This window comes from Stegastes partitus, unplaced genomic scaffold, assembly GCF_000690725.1.
Source record: "Stegastes partitus isolate 25-593 unplaced genomic scaffold, Stegastes_partitus-1.0.2 Scaffold932, whole genome shotgun sequence".
Classification (NCBI taxonomy): Eukaryota; Metazoa; Chordata; class Actinopteri; family Pomacentridae; genus Stegastes; species Stegastes partitus.
This window is the reverse complement of record NW_007578663.1, coordinates 171,907-190,631: the sequence shown is the minus strand read 5'-3', so window position 1 is coordinate 190,631 and position 18,725 is coordinate 171,907. Positions and strand designations below refer to the sequence as shown.

The 18,725-nt window shown below is 41.4% G+C and overlaps 1 protein-coding gene across 4 annotated transcripts in view; it reads left to right on the top strand.

The window, feature by feature from the left end:
* LOC103366337 (transcription factor COE3-like) overlaps positions 1-18,725 on the top strand; it is a 193,816-nt gene that overhangs the window by 129,414 nt on the left and 45,677 nt on the right. For 3 of the 4 annotated variants that reach the window (XR_520662.1, XM_008294037.1, XM_008294035.1), the window contains exons 7-10: positions 4,093-4,174; positions 4,257-4,374; positions 12,793-12,926; positions 16,487-16,613. Coding sequence is in view for 3 of the 4 variants with exons in the window: in XM_008294037.1 (XP_008292259.1) it covers positions 4,093-4,174; positions 4,257-4,374; positions 12,793-12,926; positions 16,487-16,613 (461 nt within the window). In the remaining variant the exon portion in view is untranslated. The remainder of the gene's footprint in view (positions 1-4,092; positions 4,175-4,256; positions 4,375-12,792; positions 12,927-16,486; positions 16,614-18,725) is intronic. The other variant, XM_008294036.1, reaches the window with a different exon arrangement.

Sequence of the window (18,725 nt, the reverse complement as noted above, 5' to 3'; positions counted from 1 at the left end):
GTAGATAAAATATAAAACCTCCATGTCGGACTGTTTAAACTAAACCTGTTTAAATGTCTTTACGCGGCAAGAAAGTGACCAAACTCCTAATTTACCTCTTAAATCTCAATTCCAATCACCAACAGACAAACTTTTTTTTAAAAAAGAACCTTTCAAACATCTATAATATGTAGTTAGTGTAAGGATCCCTGATATAATTATATATGTGTGTGTATATATATATATAGATAGATAGATGGATAAACTAAACCTGTCAAACATGCATTTATCTGTCTTTACGAGAAAACTCTCCAAAATACAAAACAGTAATAATAAAAGACACAAAACATGGATTAGAAATAACTGATGATGAGTTCAGTCACCAGCAGACGTCTTTTTAACACATTTTAATTTATGCAGATTGATATTTTAAGATTTGTGAAGTATTTACCAGTTAATGATGTTCAGGGATTCGTATTAAGTTTTTAAATATTTATTGCATTTAATCCAGAATAATCCTGATAATTTAATGGATTTTACGGACTTTTCATTACGGTTTAAGGACCAAATATAGCAGCACAGGTGTGGCCACAGGATGCCAGTTTTTCAATTAGCGTACAAATTTGCAATGTGTCAATACATTTTTAAAGATTTGTTAGCTGCTGTTAGTAATTTTTTTAAAATGTAAGATATAAGAATGATGGCAGCAGTCCCTTCATTTCAGATTATTTTACACACCAACCAGCTGGAGCCACGAGATCAGAGTTATTCCATTAAAAAATATATCGTTTGTAATAGAATAAATAATTCAATCTCAACGGGGAAAAAAAAACAACCTTGAAACTTCCGGCATACAGCGGTGGATTAAAATGCATTTTTCACATTTTGTTTGCTTATTTTCCTCAACCCAGAAAACGGCAGGTTTATAGTGAACATTTAACTGGTTTACAGCCGTCTGCACATCCTCACACTGACAGTCAGCTGATTTCTAAAAGTCTTGACGGGTTTTAAAGTTGTTTAAAAGCTGCTTTAAATTGAAAAGAAACTCTTCAGCTTGAGTCTGAATCCAAATGAAGGCCCCTTCAAGATATAAACTAATGAATGTCTTTCATGTTATTAAAATCACCGTTAATTACCAAAGATCCAGCCTGAACCGCTCCACTCACTGAGATGAACCTGTGACGTCCTCATCGCTGCTCAATTAGTGTCACTTTGAGGTAAAAGTCTGAGTTTATTTTACAGAAAACTGTAAAAACCAGACTGTGCAGACAGCAGATCTGGGCCCCGCTGTGTGTTTTTAAAGATACTGTTACTGTCTTATTAAGGTGGAAATCGATGCCAACCTCGCAGAGCCCCCATTTATATCCACCGCCCTCCTCCTCGCGTGCTCCCAGCATGCCTTGCTTCGGCGGCGGCAGAAGAACAAGGAGCCGGGCTGCGGGTATACTCTGCCGAGGTTATCCCCTGGTTAATGTGACATGTCTGTCTGCGACCTTGCCGCTTGTTAACTGCCCGGATTATTATTGTGATAATGTGGCAATTAAAAAGGAGGCGCTCCATCAGAGGGTGGGGGAGGGGCGCTGATGGTCCCGCAGATGGATGTGCACAGATTACAAGGCAGTGGGAAATGCATTAAGGTGGCAATCCATTCTGAACCCCCCCACCGTCCTCCTCCAGAGCTGCCAGTTATTGCCACCCGCTCCCATTGATATCCATTCCCAATCAATACTCCTCAGCTGCCGAACGAATCGGCGTAAATCAGCGAGCGGGGAGGAAAAATCAAAAAGGCGGCTCCTAATGAGACGCCATAAGTCTGCGCCAAGTGTCGACCGTCTTTATCGAGACGCCACCGCGGAAAAGATCATTTCGTGCGAGATAAAGAGGCGAGATGTGACCCGACACGGAAACGCCAAGACGCTCATCGGCATGTGGACCAGCGCCGGGCCTCGACGTGTCCTCTGAGATCACATGATCCAGCAGAAGACAAAGGATGTTTTATCGTAGTTTATTTAACAAGTTTTCTTACACGGAAGTAGCAGTGATAAAAGTACGCACTGTAAAACATTTAAAACAGCTTTAACTGCATCTTTTGGAACAATTTAGTCTCATTTTTGACCATTTAAATGACAGAAAGACAAGTGTTGATTTCTACCTTAACTGTTAAAAAAAAAAAAAAAAGGGCCAAAAAACCTGAACATCAGAAATCTGTATTTGGGAAAATAGCTACTCAATCTTTTACATTTTACCAGGAGCAGTTTTCTTTGTGTTATAATGATATGACATATGTGCCGCTATGTAGAAGAAAGATTATGTTATTATGAAGGACAGACAAATGGGAATATAAATATAATATAAATAACTTACTTTTGTTAAAATGAAGATATCTGGTAAAATCAAAGGAAAAAGTGTAAATTTGTGTTATCTGAAAAGAGAAGAAGAAAAAACATCGTTAACATGCAAATTCATACGTTTTGTTCTTTGATTTTACTTGTTCGTACTTTAACAAAAATTGGGAAATTAGCACTAAACTGTTGAAAAATTACAGTTAGAAAAAAAGTTTTAATAGTTCATTTCTCCGTTTTTGCTAAATCACTGAAAGAAGTGTGAATTTCCATGTTAACTATAAAAAAACATTAAGACACCCCAAAAGTTTTAGATAAAATCCACATCAAAACTCACAAAGTTTCACTTTATTTAAATTTGTAAAAACATGATTATCTAACAGAAATTGAAGTCATTTTTTGCAGAATGTGTATTTATTTTGTGTTATATTTTTTGTGTTATTTTCATATAATAATAATAATAATAATAATAATTCATTTTATTTGTATAGCGCTTTTCAAGAACTCAAAGATGCTTCACAGGATAAAAGCAAAGAAATAAAAGCATTAAACAACAAGCAATAAATACAAAGGTTGACAATAAAGAAATACAGCAAGCAGGTGAAAAAATAAAATATAAAAAACAAAAAAACAGTAAATATCGAAATAAAGCTGAGGCCTAGGTGGGAAAAGCAGAGCGGAACAGATGAGTTTTTAGTTTACATTTGAATATTGCTGAGTCTGAGGTGTCTCGTATATGTTGTGGGAGGGAGTTCCAGAGGGTGGGGGCGGCGACAGAAAAGGCCCTGTCCCCCCAGGTTCGGTGCTTGGTCCTGGGAAGATATTAGTACTTTATATTTTATTATATATTTTTACTTCCTACTTCTTGAAGACTTTTGACTGGGAGCATCTACAACTGAAAGCAGTTTCCCCTCAAAGGGATCAAAAAAGTATTTCTGATTCTGAAACATGCTCTTATTTTGAAAGAAAAGTGAAGCATATGAAGAGTTTAAAAATGTTTTTTCGACCGATTTTACAGACGTTTTCTAGTTAATATCTCGTGAAACCACAGAATGTGAGTGTGCTTGGTTGTCTGTCTCTAAGTGTAGCCCTGTGATAGACTGGTTACCTGTCCAGGTGAACCTGCCTTCACCCTGAGTCAGCTGGGATAGGCTCCAGCCCCCCACGACCCTGAGGTGTTGAGATGATGGATGGATGTTTCTCTTTGTGGTCATTAAACAGGACTTTTTGTTTGTTGTGGTCATATTGTCATAGTGGGCGGCTGTGGAGCAGGTTGTCCACTGATTGTGAGGTTGGTGGTTCACTTCCCGGCCCCTCTACAGTCCAAGTGTCCTTGGGCAAGACACTGGACCTGAAGCTGCTCCTGATGGCCGGCAGCACCTTGTATGGCAGCTCTGTCGCCGTTGGTGTATGAATGTGTGTGAATATAGATGCAGACCATTTAAATCATCACTGCTTCTGCTAGATTTAGTAAATATTTCTCTTAACGTGGAAATGTGTTCATATGTTTTATTTATATGTTTATGATGCACATGGACGTGTTTCTCTTCCTGTCTTCAGCTGAACAGTTTATTTAACGACAGAACTTGTTTTTATTCCAGCAGCGTCGTGTTGTTGAAGCCTCTGGTGTTAAACGAGCGTCCTGTGAAGTCAGACTGGCTTCATTTATCTTCACTGTTCTCTTCTGAATTCTTTAGTTCTGGTTTAATCAGATTGACACAAAGCATTCCTCCAGACTGATCCGTTCGTCTGCTCTGTTTTTTCCTTCCAGATTCTTCCTGAAGTTCTTCCTCAAGTGCAATCAGAACTGTTTGAAAAATGCAGGAAATCCGCGAGACATGAGGCGGTTCCAGGTGAGTGTCAGGCAGCAGGTGCCTTTGATCCAAAAAGAGTTCAGTTTGAAACCAACCAGAGCGCCGTGTGTTTGGACCACAGGTGGTGGTTTCCACTACGGTCAACGTGGACGGTCACGTCTTGGCCGTTTCAGACAACATGTTCGTCCACAACAACTCCAAACATGGCCGCCGCGCCCGACGCCTGGACCCCTCTGAAGGTAAGACGTCGCTCAGAGACGCCGAAGGAGCATCATCACATTATCGTTTCTTCTCTGACCATCTTTAACCTTTAACCTTTATTTAACCAGGCAAAGACATTAAGAACAAGATTCTTGTTTACAATGGCAGCCTGGCAAGTGCCACAGGCAGCTGTAGGGCGAGTGGGGGAACACAAATAAAATAAACAAAATTAAAACAATTAAAAAACCTGCCTGAAAATCTTTAAACAGTCGGTATTCACGAGTAGAACTGTGACATTTTAGACTGAGAATTATTTATTCTGTCTTTAACCGCTCGCTGATCCACTTCCACAAGTTTGTTTCTGTTTGAACGACAACATGTGAGGAACTATTCCAGATAAACACCTGGTGTTTCTCATCGTGTATGTTGGACAAGTAGATCAAATACTCTGTGATTGTAGCTGAGTGGAAAAACGAAAAGAAAAGAAGAAGCTGTCATGTAAAGCTCATGATAACAAACAAATCGATGACTAGTGATAACTACAGCTGGTGTGTTCTGAACCAAACGGAGCTGCAGGTCGCAGTAATGCAAAACTAAACATGTAGAAGGCTTTTAATGTGAAACACTTGGTAAGTATTTTTGATTCAAGTTTTACAAACAACTGAGCAAGTTGTAGCACAAAAACGACAATAATGTATAAATATAATAATACATTTTATTTGTATATCTCTTTTTAAGAACAGAATTCCCAAAGTGCTTTAACATAACAAAGAAATACAGCACACAGAGACAAGGTAACACAGGTAAACAACACGTATAAAAAGTGCAGGCAAACACTCAAAATATAAAAATACACACAATAAAAATGAAAAAGAACAAGTTGGGTCACTCCTGAAGGTGTATTATAATAAAACTAGTAAAACTGATTGAAAAGACGACATCACAGAGGGGAATTAGGATAAAAGCTGAAGATAAACATAAATTAAAAAAAGAGAAAAGAGAGCAGGGCAGCAGGCAGTACTGATATAAGAAGGGAAAAGAAACGGGCGAAAATATAAAAGAGAAATAAAAGAGAACATCACTCAAAAGGGAGTCTATAAGAAGTGATTTAAAATATTAGTCGATAGTCTGATCCAGGTAGAGCAGGGTTCTGGAGGAAGTGGTTCTGTAAACATATCTAAGAAAATAAAATGTTAATACAGCACAAAGTGTCAGTGACTTCAGACGTCATGAATTCTATACAACTAATTGTAAAATGAAATGCTGGCACTGTGAACCAGTTCCTATCAATATACATCTACGACACTTTAGCTTCCTGTGTTTTAAATATCCAGAGTTTGTGATTAAAAAGTTTCGAACTAGTTGGAGCAGAAGGAAGCCGATTATTTGAAATGGAAGGACTCAGATCTCAACACTGAATGTAATGAGTGTAAAAACAGACAAGAGTTGAACCAAAACAAGGACAAAAACTTCAGGATGCGTCCGATGATTGTTGGTTTTCATAGAAGTTAAACTGCACATTGGTGCTCCGTCCTTTAACATCGATTTAAACTCATTTAAAACTGTTGGTTCATTTGCAGTTTCATGCATTTAGAATAGAACCTCCTTATTGTTCCAGTGTTTGTGAAGTCTGTGGACATGTTGGCGCTGGGTTTTGAGTTTGTTTTTTTTTAAATTCTGAACGTAATGTATAATGTTCTCCGATCTGTGTCGAACTGACGGGAGACATCTCTGGTTGTTCTGTTTCCGTCGAGCTGCGAGACTTTAGATTTGCAGTGAAAAATGAGCCACAGTGAAGAAAAAAGCTGCTCCGGCGAAGTCGGCTTCAGTTACAGGTTTAACAAGAGACAAAGGAAAAATGAACGTGAGTGAAGCCAGAAGACGCTCTGCGGTGAGGAAAGAGTAAAACATGCTGGACGTCCTGTTCTTTCTAGACGGTGGCGGCGAACAAACGCTCCGTTCTTCCAGCGACCAAATAAAATGCATCATCCTGCGTATAAACTTCACACGGTGAAACTCGACGCTGAGAGCCGGAGCTCAGCGGCAACATTTCCTCTGAAGTTGTAAACTTTAATGCCACTTTGCCCTGTCCCTGCTCTAATAAAACCCTCCCGCCTCACCGCGCCGCTTCTAGGAGCCATGACATAAGGCTCTCGCTTGATTCGACCTAGTTGGAGTGCCAGGAGGGCGGAGCTAAGCCTTCCAGTAGCACGTTTTACTGACAAACATATCACAGCTAAGTGGTGTGATAGCTCTCTGATGTGCTCCACTGCAAGAGAGTAAAACAAACACACATAGTTAGCCAAAAAAAACTCCACTCAGGTGTAAACAGACCAGTCTGAAGAGTTTATTTTGTCCACCTTGGAGCACCAGGTGGGTGGGTTTTATGGCTTCAGTTACCACCAGGTAAAGCTAAACACTTCTTCATGCACATTCTTCTGTCCTGTTTGGCACACTCCACCCGTCTGTCACTCCCAGGACAATAAAACGAACCTGAAATGTACTTTAAACACTGTTAAACACCGGCGAGTGCATGTATGTTCCGCTCTCGTCCAGTAAACCTTCCACTCCGCCGTCTCCCTCGACTCGATTAAAGGTTTGACGCGTTTCCAGGAGAGATGGTGTCACTGCTTCACTTGTTTTAACCTCCTCTGGACACCAGACAAGTGGGGCTTAGCCTACTGGGGCAACAGAAAGCAGAAGGTGGCCAAGTCCACCACAGAAAAGTAGACTCGAGTGGCTTTCAGAAACTTCTGTCCTTGTGGCATTCGTCAGTTACTGTGGCCAAGGTAAACTCCACCCATCTGGGACATGCAAGGGAATAAAACAAACTCCTGAAACAATACGCCACCAGTCAGACATCAAAAATGCTTCTTAACCACATTGCTCTGACTTGTTTTAAAGTTTGAGGCGTTTCCAGGAGAGATGGTTCACTTGTTTTAGCCTACTTACAACACCAGACGGGTGGAGCTGTATATCTCAAGGCACTTGATAAAATCTTAGAAGCAAAAGAATACCAAGTTGGGACGTTCAGTGGACTAAAACAAACAGTTTACCACGAGTTAGACTCCAGAAACACGTCATGTTCTCCCTCTTTCACTCCCCACAAGATTCCCTCTGCAGTTTAGTTGGACTTGTGAGTTTGAGGCCTTTCCAGGAGACGTGATGTTCTTGGTTCACTTGTTTCCGCCTCCTTGGAATACTGCTTCAGATTACCTGATAAAATCTTAGCAGAAAAGTGAAAAAAGAACAAAGAAGTTTCTTTCGTTCACTCTTGCCTGACTTCTCAATGAGCCTGCTTAACCAAACACCACCCATCTGGGACATACAGTAGGGCGAATCAAACTGTTCATCAACTTGCCACCAGTCAGACATCAAAAATACTCCCAAACCACGTTGCTCTAAAGTCTCCCTCAACTTGTTTTAAAGTTTGAGGCTTTTCCAGGCGAGATGGTTCACTTGTTTCAACCTAACTGGAGCACCAGATGGGTGGAGCTTACCATTTCAGGGCACCTGATAAAATCTCAGCCACTTCCACACACATTAATCTGGCCTTCAGACATTTTAGTCATTTTAGCAAAAACTCCACCCCTCTGGGACGTACAGTGGATTCAAACAAACCTTTATGCCGTTAGACATCAGAAACACTCTCCAACCACATCGCTTTGAAGTTTCCTTCAGCTTGTTTTAAAGTTTTAGGCTTTTTCAGGAGAGATGCTTCACTTCTTGTAACCTACTTGGAGCGCCGTACGGGTGGGGCTTATCATTTCAGGGCACATGATAAAACCTCAGCAGCAAGAACTACAAAACTGTAGCTTCCACTTCTTGTATAATTTTGTAGACATCTGACATTTTAGTCTAACTCCACCCCTGTGGGCTGTGAAACAGAGTAAAACAAACACCTAAAACAGTTGCCACCAGTCAGACTCGGCGTCCTCCCTGTTTCCCTCCCCAGATGACTCGCACTGCAGCTTTCCTTCGACTAAATTTGAGGTGTTCTCTCCCGGCCGGCGCTGCTGCTGATGTAATCGTCTCGTTTGGTTTAACCTACTTGCAGCACCAGATGGGTGGTGTTCATCACACCGCGGGCGCCTCATGTGAGATAAGGTAGTTGATCAAAGACAAAGCTGCCCTCCTGTGGTCATCCAAACTTTCTGCTTGTCCTGTGTGACAAACAAACCCACCCGTCTGGCACGTCCTGAGATGCAAAACAAACGCTGCTTGACACTAATCTGTCAGATGTTCTGTGAAAACACCTCCAGACGTTCAGGAAACTTTTATCAAATCAGGTCGAACCAGAGCTCAGAGGGCATCGCACAGTGTCCTGGAGGGGCCAAAGGGGCCCAATGGTGGGCCGGCGGCCCCCGAGCGGGGCCGCGGAGTCTTTCATCTCCTACAGACGGGGATGTTTTCAGAGGCGATAAAAGCCTCAACATCTGCTCCCGCCTTTGTCCGCGGCCCTCGGCGATAAAACTTTCCGCCGCCTGCTCCTCGTCTTTGTGCTCTATTCATTTGATCAGAGCGTCTCCAGCCGCCCCTCAGACCCGCTGGACTGTTTGTTTACCGCCGCGACAAAAGGAGAAAATTAATAAGGAAATGACAATCGAGTGGTCGACCCTCGGCAGCAGCTGCAGGGTTCAGGGAGGCCGCGTCGACGACTCGCTTTCATCTGGAAACTCTGAGTGACTTTCACAAGTTGATCCTGCAGCCGAGGACCCTGAAGTCTGCGGCTTGAATGAGTCGCTTTAAATATCAGTTCAGTGTTTGTGCTCAGGTCCTGATGAATGTTCTCTCCTGTAGCAGCAAGTTACTGACTTATCTGTAGAAATAAAGCCACTTATGTCTAAACGAATTTGCTAAATTCAGGATATTAATGCATGAAATTGCCAAAAAAACAACTGGATATCAGACGGTAAAGTGTCAAAACCTGGATGTAGACGCTTTGAAACATCACAAACCTGAATGTTGATGCATCAAGAGTCAAAAACACACCAGTATTCTGGATATTAGTAGTTTTACTTTACAAACTGAAACATGCTCCTCTATGGAAACAGGACCAGCATAAGAAAGGAGAAACAACTCAGAAATGTCTCCTGTCAGTTTGACAAAAGGTTGAATTTTTTTAGATTTCATTTGACAAACATTTAAAGAATGTGTCCAACATCTGTCCACAGATGTTACCAACACGGATCCTCCACAAGCGATACATGTTGAACTATTTGTAGTTTTTCAACCTCTACAACGTGTTTCCTTTCTGTTGTCCAGCGTCTCGTTTGTGTTGTTTGTCTTTATTGTGTCTTTTTGTGCTTGTTCTGTCTCATTTTTGTCATTTTTCTGCTCATTTTGTAGATGTTTTTGGACAATTGTGGATGTGCTTGTGTCATTTTGAGTCACTTTGAGCCTGAATGTTTACAACCTCTGCAGACTTTTCCCTCTTTACTCTGCACACCAGCTGGATGCTCTTCCAGCCTCCTCTCTGACTATAATCCGGACTGATAAAGGGTGTCGTTTTAGCATTTTTAAAAACATCCATTTTAAACTCACTGGTGGCTTTTGGACTTCAATGAGTTCATTTGTGTTTTATAATCTCAGTTTTTGTAAAACAAACTTTCACCAAAAGATACTGAAACTAAACTATTTGTCTATAAAGTTACCTCAGCTTTGGTTAATGTCTTGAAATGGGATAATAAAACCGTTAATCCATCTTGAAATCAGGCAAAATCTACAATATTTGTCATTAAATTCAGCTCAGTTTGAGTTCCTGTCTGTTACTATTGACAGCATTTTAGAAGATCCCAACAAAGGACAAAACTCGACGTTTGCGACTCCATTTACGTTTCGTGTGGAGATAAAATGTCTTAAAATGATCAAACTTATCTTCACACCGAGACATAAAATCTACCAGTTGTACTTTTTTATGTTAGTTGGGACTGAAAAATGACTGTAATCATAACTGATGGTGACAGGATCATTCATCTTTAGTGTGAAAAATACGATTTGATCATCCTGGAAAAAAAAAATATATTCTTGAGTTTTCTGTTGTAGTTTCAAAAAACGTCAGAATCGGGATGTTTTTCGTCCTTCGCGCGGTTTTAGCAAGCAATAATGGAATGAATAATGGATAAATAACAATTAAAATGACTTGTTTAAATGTGTATAATGGTTTTCTGAAGCCCCTCTCCTGCTTTTTCCATGAGCTGCCAGTAACTTGTAGTAGAAGGTCATTATTCCACTTACAGTGGAGAAATTTGTAAGCGGGATGTTTTAATAGTCTCTGAACGCAGCTTTATAGATCAGATCACATAGTAAACAAATGAAACTCAGAGCTCTGCCTGGAATATCAGATCGTCCTCCCAATAAAACGGCTCTCGGTCCGGGAAAAGGCTGTAAAGCCTCGTCACAGCTTGGAGTCCGACTGTCCGGACACCAGTCTAGTCATCGCGGAGACGCTGTTTATGTGGAGCCCCTTATTGATCCCTGTGGCCCTGGAAAAACCAATCATTTTGCATGTATTATTAGTGAATTACAGGCTGCTGGTGGACAGGAATCTGCCTTAAAGCTCTCTGCGGATGTCAGAAATGGAAAGGTTCTGTTACAGATCTGTTGTCCTGTTCTGTTTTAATAACGAGGAAGTTAGAGGTCAGGCTCGAATGTTTTAGGAGGACGGCTGTTTGCTCAGGCCATGACTACACTGGACAAAAAATATGCAAATAATGTTGTTAATACTGCAGAAAAATCATTTATTTTGCAAGCTTTGAGCAAAAATGGTGCAATTTTCCAGGAAGTAATCCCACTGATGCAGTTTGAACTGGACGCTTTAAGCTGTTAGCTAGGAATTGTCCACCTTTTAACTTCATCGTTAGCTAATCTGAACGTAATCTGGGTTGTTTAAATTATGAACTTTACCAGTTAGCTTAAGGTTTAGCTTCCAAATTTTGCTCCACAGATGTGAGCTGCTAAACTAAACCATTTGCTAACATGAACAAAGCTCTGTTAGCTTCCCTGAGTCCAACTGTTAGTGCTGCTAAACTGACTTTTTATTCAACTTTAGCTGTAAACCAAACCGTTCTAAACGAATCATTAGCTCCCCTGAACCAAACTGTTCAAAATATGAGTAAGTCTCATCTAATGTCAACCAGCTTATGTAGCTGCTCAACTAACCTGCATTCTAACTAGCTAGTGTTAATTATAGCTAACCAAAACTTTAGTTTTCAAATTGAACGCCGCTTATGTCAGCAAATGCTAGATGCTAAAATGAACACTGTTAAAACCCTGTTAGCTAACCTGAAAAAGTTTGTATTTTAGCTGCTAAGCCATGAAGCTAATAAATAAAACTGTTAGCTGCCTTGAACCACAAAGTTATCGATCTGAAACTGAACAGCTAATCTGAACCCGTTTGAAGTTTTCGTTGAATACCATAAGTGTTATTTAATCTCAACCAGACCTAAATTACTAAACTGGATGTTAGCTAACCTGGACTAAACTGTTAAAGCTCGTAACCAGTAGCTAATCTACAGCAAACAGTTTCAGCTTTCAAATTGAAATGTTAGTCAACATTGACAGCTAAATCTTTGTGAGCTAACTTAAGTAAAGCTTTTGACGCTGCTAATCCGATTGCTTCGTTCATATCATCGGTTTCTGTTTGAGATGCTGAACTGTAAAAAAAAAAATATTTAAAAAAATCTACGTATAGATAATTAAATTATCACTTGCTAATCTCTAAACTGCTTTATTGGCTAGCAGATCTGTTTTAATTGGTAATCTGGAGTAAACTCGTGGCTGTTAACATTTAAATAATTTGGTCCAGGTTAGCTGACAGCCAGTTTAGTGGATAAGGTTTATAAATAGCCGGTGAAAAAAAACAGATTTAGCATTCAAATTGAAATGTTAGCTAAGGTCAACAGCTAATCTGCACCACTGGAGTCAAACTGTTCAGGCTGCGAAACTGAACTGCTCGGAAATATTAAAAGTCTTTAAGTATTTGTTTTTCTGTTAAACGGTAACAAAAATGTTTTGTTTGCATCTTTCTTAACCATAAGCTAGTTTAAAATTGTTTTAGCTTGTGAATTATAGCTTGCTAACTTATAAACTGCTTTATTTGCTACACGAAACTTAGCAAACCTGAGGTAAACATATGGCTAACATCTACTGTTAGCTAATTTTAGCATGTATACTCAGCCATTTGCTAACAACAAACTGTTTTTTTTCCCCAATCAACGTAACCTGTGCTATTAGCTTTAAGCCTAATTTTTCAGTCAATTAAAACTGAATTTCATTTACAACCAAAACAATGTTGAATATCGGCTAAGCTAACTCTGTGATGTCAGTCTGAACTGTGGCAGCCGCTAACTTGACTTTAAGCGCTTTAATTTGTGTTTTCTCCGCATTTATATATATTTCTATGTATGTCTAACTGCGTCGCTCATGTTGCCGTCTGTCGCTGTGTGTTTCCGAAGCAGCCACGCCCTGCATCAAAGCCATCAGTCCGAGCGAGGGCTGGACAACCGGCGGCGCCACCGTCATCCTCATCGGAGACAACTTCTTCGACGGCCTGCAGGTCGTCTTCGGCACCATGCTGGTCTGGAGCGAGGTGGGTTCATTCTGTTTTTACAAGAGTTTCAAACGAGGTCTTGGTTTCTAAATAATGGATTCCCATTTGTTGGCCTCAGAGCGTCATCGTCATGTTTACCTGCTGAGTTTAGTCCCTTTAAGGACGGTCTTCAAAGGTTTCAAACTTCCTTGAAACGTATTTATTCGTATATTCATTATTCCAACCTCTAACATGAGTTTTTCATTTGTGACTGTCAGACAGCAGAAGACTGAATGAGAAAAGCAATATGTCTGTTTTTGTGTCTTTGTCTCTCCTTGTGGTCGCTTTGCTTTTCTTTTTGATTCATTTGCTTCTTTTTGTGTTTGTTTTGTGGCTCTTTGTGTTGTTCAGTCTCTCTGCAGCCATTTTTTCTGTCTTCGTTGTTATTTTCTCTCCCTTTCTGTCATATTTTTTGTCAGTTTGTGCTCATTTTGCGTAGCTTTGTGTTCATTTTGTGTCTTTATATAATTATTTTGAGAGTCTGTGTTTGTTATTTTCCATTATTTGTGTTTCTGTGGTCATTTTGTGGTCATTTTACATCACTTCTTGGTCATTTTTTGTTTGTTTAATGTCACTTTGTTGTATCTTGTGTCTTTTGTCGTGTCCCTTCTGGGTCATTTGATGTCTCTTTGTACCAGTTTGATTGCTTTTTGTGTTATTTTTGGCCATTTTTCGTGCCTGTGTTGGTATTTTCCATCTCTCTTTGTTTGTTTTGCGTCATTTCGCATCATGTTGTGGTCATTTTACGTTGCTCTGTGATAGTTTTTCATCCTTCTATGGGCATTTTTTTGTCTTTCTGTGGTGATTTTGAATAATTTGCATGACTTTATGGTTATTTTCCATCTGTTTTTGTTTATGTGGTGGTCATTCTGTGTCTCTTTGTGGTCATTTTACATCACTTTTCGTTCTTTTCTATGTTTTGTGCGTCTGTGTATAGTTTTGTGTCTTTTTCTGGCCATTGTTTGTGTCCGTGTGGGTATTTTCCATGTGTTTTTGACTATATTACTTCATTTTGCATCATTTTGTGTCTCTTTGTGGCCATTTCTAGCATCTTGGTTGACATTTTTTATTAATTTCTGGAGTTGCGTGTCTCTCTGTGGGTAATTTTGAACCTTTTGTGGTAATTTGACGTCACTTTTTGTTTCTTCTATGTTCTTTTATGTCACTTTGTGTTATTTTGAGTATTGTTTTTGTCGATATTGTGTCCCTTCTTGTCCTTTGCTGTGTCTTTGGTCATTGTTGCTCAGTACCGTTGTTGGAACAGAGCTCCTCGGCCTGACGAACTGTGGCCGCCCCATGAGCTGATCCAGGAAGTGAAGTGTCCTCCAGCTTACTGCCTAGTCAGCGGGTTTGGATGGTATTAAATTGAATCCACCCGGTACATCCCAGAATGGATCAGTGGAGCATGCAGAGGACCATCCACTCCTAGATGTTCCTGGAGACCCGACTGCAGAGGGTCCAGCATGTGTTCCAGCTGTGGTTGTAGAAGGTGGAGAAGCAGCTGCTCCAGTGTCTTCCTGATGTACGACGTGAGGACCACCGGTCTGTAGTCGTTGATCTCAGCCGTTCACCAAACCCTGGGCACCGGAACCAGACAGAACCGGATCAGAAGATGAGAGAGTGGCTGCAACAGATCTGGTGGGAGAGGAACTGGCTGCTGTGTCAAAGCTGTGGCGGAAGTAGTTGAGCTCGCTGGCCGTGGTTGTTCTTCTTGGAGGAGCCCCTGATGGTCCTCATTCCCCTCCACTCCTCTCTGGTGTCGTCGTTCTCCAGCTTCTTCTCCACATGCCTCTTGTAGTCCTTCTTCGCCTGCTTTAGCTCCCGTTGGACTCTCCGGAGCTTCTCTCTGTCTCCATCCCTGAAGGCCTCCTTGTTCTGGTTCAGGAGTGCCTTGATGTTGCTGGTGTTCCTACAGAAGTCCAAGTAGTCTGTAGAGCAGTCAACCACTGAGTCCAAGTCCGTGTCCATGTCTGTCTGTGGCTGCGGCAGTGCTTTCCAGTCAGAGGTTGGCCTGCCTCTGGTGACCATTTCCTGAGTGACCTGGTGGTTGCAGGTGGCCTCGTGGTCTAGGAGGGCTGGAGATGAACCAGGTTGTGATGGAAGAGCTGCAGCGCTGTAGGCCTCTCTGTGGTCATCGTACGTCTCCTCCTGGTTGATCTCCATTCCTGTTTTGGTCACTTTGTGTCTTTCTGGAACAGTTTTGTTCATTTCAGACGTCTTCTAGCTGAACTCTGAAGAGGTCATTTACAAAAACAGAAAACTCCATTTCTGTAGATTTTCAGAAAACTTATTTTTTTGTTGTTTGCTTGAGATGATATCACTCAGACTGGAGCTGAGTGGATCTGACTCAGTAGAAATGACAAGAATAGAGATAAGTGAAGTTTGATGGATGTTGTCTCAGGTAGACGATGGAGCAGTGGGTTTATGAAGGTTTGTGGAGATGCAGTGATCTGTTTCTGCGAATGAACTCTTCAGATATGACTCAGTCAGCATCACACATGGATCCTGGTCATGTTGGTTTATTACTGGACATTCCTATCAGATAAAGCTGCAGAAGAGATGTTTTTATGAACCGTTTCAGGCTCTCCGTTTGGTTTAAAAGGGTTTCAGGATTGTTGTGTGTGATGGAGCTCACAGTCGCTCCACATGAAACTCCTTTTTCTCTCCAACAAACACAAATGACAGCCGTGAGTTTATCAGGTGACTGATTCAGAAGCTTCTGAACGTAAACAGCTGCACCATCACAAACATCACCTTCTCCATCTTCCACACAAACAGCTGCGTCTGCAGCAGGTTCCTGAGAATATGTAGATGCAGAGGAGCTGCGCAGACGGAGCCATGAAATATTGAAGCAGGTCCAGGAGAGCAGAGCACCTGGAGGGAAGATGAACCTCCGTCGCATCTCACTTTGATCGTCAGGCGGCGAGCAGACGGACTGCAACACCCAGAATCCCTCTGAACGCTCACTGACCCAGATCCAGTGCTTCTACAGAGATCTGCTGATGGAAGAGAAAGAAAGATCCTCAAACTGTTCCTCAGCTTACAGACACTGAACCCTGATGAAGCTGCTCAGACAGGATGTCAGGCTGGCTGCTAAAGACAAACACGTATTAAACAAACGACGTGTGAAACTGTTAGTTATGGATTTATTTGCTTTTAAACGTAGTGAGAACGTCATAATCAGATTATTTCGCTACTTTGCATCTTTGTGGTGGTTTGGTTTTGCTTTTTGCTCTTTTTGTTCCTCGTTGTCGTTGGTTTGTGACTCGTTTTGTCTCTTTCGTGTTTTTGTGTCTCTTGTGGTCTTTTTGCATTTCCTTCTGTTTGTTTTTTCTCTTCTTGTTGTTTCTCTGTCTCTTTATTATTCAAACATGGAAATAAGCGACCAGGAGATGGAGACTGAAGTGCTGAATGTTGGTTTTTTTTTCTTTTGAAGACCAAAGTGGATGAAAATGAGAAAGACACGACAAACTAGATCAGCTCTTTAAGGCACGTTTGGTGACCAACGTGTTGATGTTTCTGTTTTAAAAGCTTCCCGTTGTCGTTCTTTGTGTCTTCAGCTGATCACTCCTCACGCCATCCGGGTCCAGACTCCGCCCCGCCACATCCCCGGGGTCGTGGAGGTCACGCTGTCCTACAAGTCCAAACAGTTCTGCAAAGGAGCGCCAGGGCGTTTCGTCTACACCGGTAAGACCCGCCTCGTGTTACCGCCAACAGAACCGAACCTGCAGCATCCGATGGGCTGACTGAATGTTGTTTACGTGCACTGACCAAACCGTCCTGCGTGGACGTGTTCATGACCTGGAGACCAACAGGAATGATGCATTTTTACCTAAAAATGTCCGATTTTTTCTTGAGTCCGATTCGGTTCTGAAGCACATTTAAAACAACTGAAATCATAAATCAGTAAAACAACAAACTCACTAATCTGAATAAAAACCCAACAGACTCATCAACACAGAGGATAGAAAGCTTCCTCAGACCATAATCGCCGTAATGCCACGACGGCCACATTTCAAACGTCTACATAAAAGCTCCAGATATTAAAATAAATAAATGTTCAGTGTCATTTACTGAACTCACTTAATTTGCTCTTTTTAAGCCTCTGTGGCTGTTTTTTTCTCTTTCTGGGGTCACGGGAACCTTTCTAGTCCGACTTATTATTCCTTGAAAGTGACTCAGACTAGAATAAAGTTTAATTGTGCTCGACCTCGCTGATGACAACCTTCATGGTGTCTGCGGCGCCGCATAAACGTCTTCAATTCATTTATTAATCAGCCTCAATCGTCCTGAAAATGAGCTCATCATCCTTAAATCCACCTTTCAGGTGTCTTAAAGATCCCACAGACAGAAGACGTTCTGTTCAGTTCTGATGACACAGTTTGGTCGTTTTATGACTTGTTTCTGTCGTTTTATAACCTGTTTGATAACTTTGGTAGAGATTCATCCGTCGTGGCTCTGTTGGCCTTCTGTTGTTGATTAAACACGTTTCTGGTGGTTTTTAGTTTTAACTGTTTTAAATTCTGAAGGAACCGTGTCGCCTGAAACGCCGACTTTTTGTTTGCGATGTATTTTAGATGCACTGTAAAGATAAAAGTAAAAATCTGACAGCAAGGGCGCCACAAAACGACGTCTGGAAGCTGTGATGATGACAGCAGATTGGATTTAAATGCAGTGAAAGTGTCTTTTTGTGGTAGCTATAGTTTAACAAAACCGGAATAATCTGTAAAATAACGCACAGAATACAGCACATATCTGTAAAACAATGTTTTAAGCTGTCAAACGGTCAAATGTTGTAAAAGATTTGATGAGTATTTGTAACAATGGCCGATTTTATTGTTTTTTTGTGGTTAGCGTGTAAATTAATCCTGTTTTTTTTCTGGGATTTTGCTCGTTATTGTCTGCAATGTCACAAAACATTTTAAAATCATAGTGAAGAATAATTTAAAAGACATTCCTGCACCTCACAGTTCCATCAAATCTTAATCTTTCTATTTTAGTTCTCTTCTAGTGTTTTAGTTTGGACTGTACATGATGAAGCTTTGTGGGGTTTTTTATTGCTGGGTGTCAGTTTGCTTTACTTTGGATCTGTCTGATTGTCGTTTTTTTCCACATTTCCTCTGATATGTTTGGTGTTTTTGGAAAGTTTAGCCTCTCCTGTGGAGTTTCTATCAAAGCTCTGAGGAGAAGATCTGGAAGCTGAAGGTTTCAGGATCGTCTTTGTTGTTGTCGGTAAACAGTCTCCTACAAGCCGACGGCGGCGTAAACATTCCCCCGGAGCTCCTCTTCCCTCGGCTCGCCCTTCACACTCTTTGTCAACGTCCGACCGCCTCCTATCAGCCTCCGGATCGCTGCTTTTACTGTCGCCGATTATTCCGTCAGAATATCCAGATGTCATTCAAAGTAGCAGAAAGGTCAGATGGACGGCTGTTTAGAGCGATAAGTAAATGTCAGGCGGGCGACTTGGCTCCTTTCTGTTTAACACCGGTTTATCGCCGCCTCCTTCGCCTTCGTCTTTGTTGGAAGCACCGCCTCCTCCTCCTCGTCTTCCTCCTCCGGCGTCACAATGGACGCGCCGCCGCCGCCTCCCTTTGCAATGCTAATCTGAGATCCCGTTTGCAGATAGGGCCGACAAGAGCAGCGGCGGCGTCGCCTTTCTGCCGTGAATAGAGCCGCCGGTTATCTGGGCCGCGGTAGAGGATGTCCAGGAGTCGCAGCAGCTCCAGTAAAGAGCTTCCACAGCAGAACACCTGGAAACATCTGGCCAACATCTGGATAAAAGCTGCAAGTTGTCCTGAT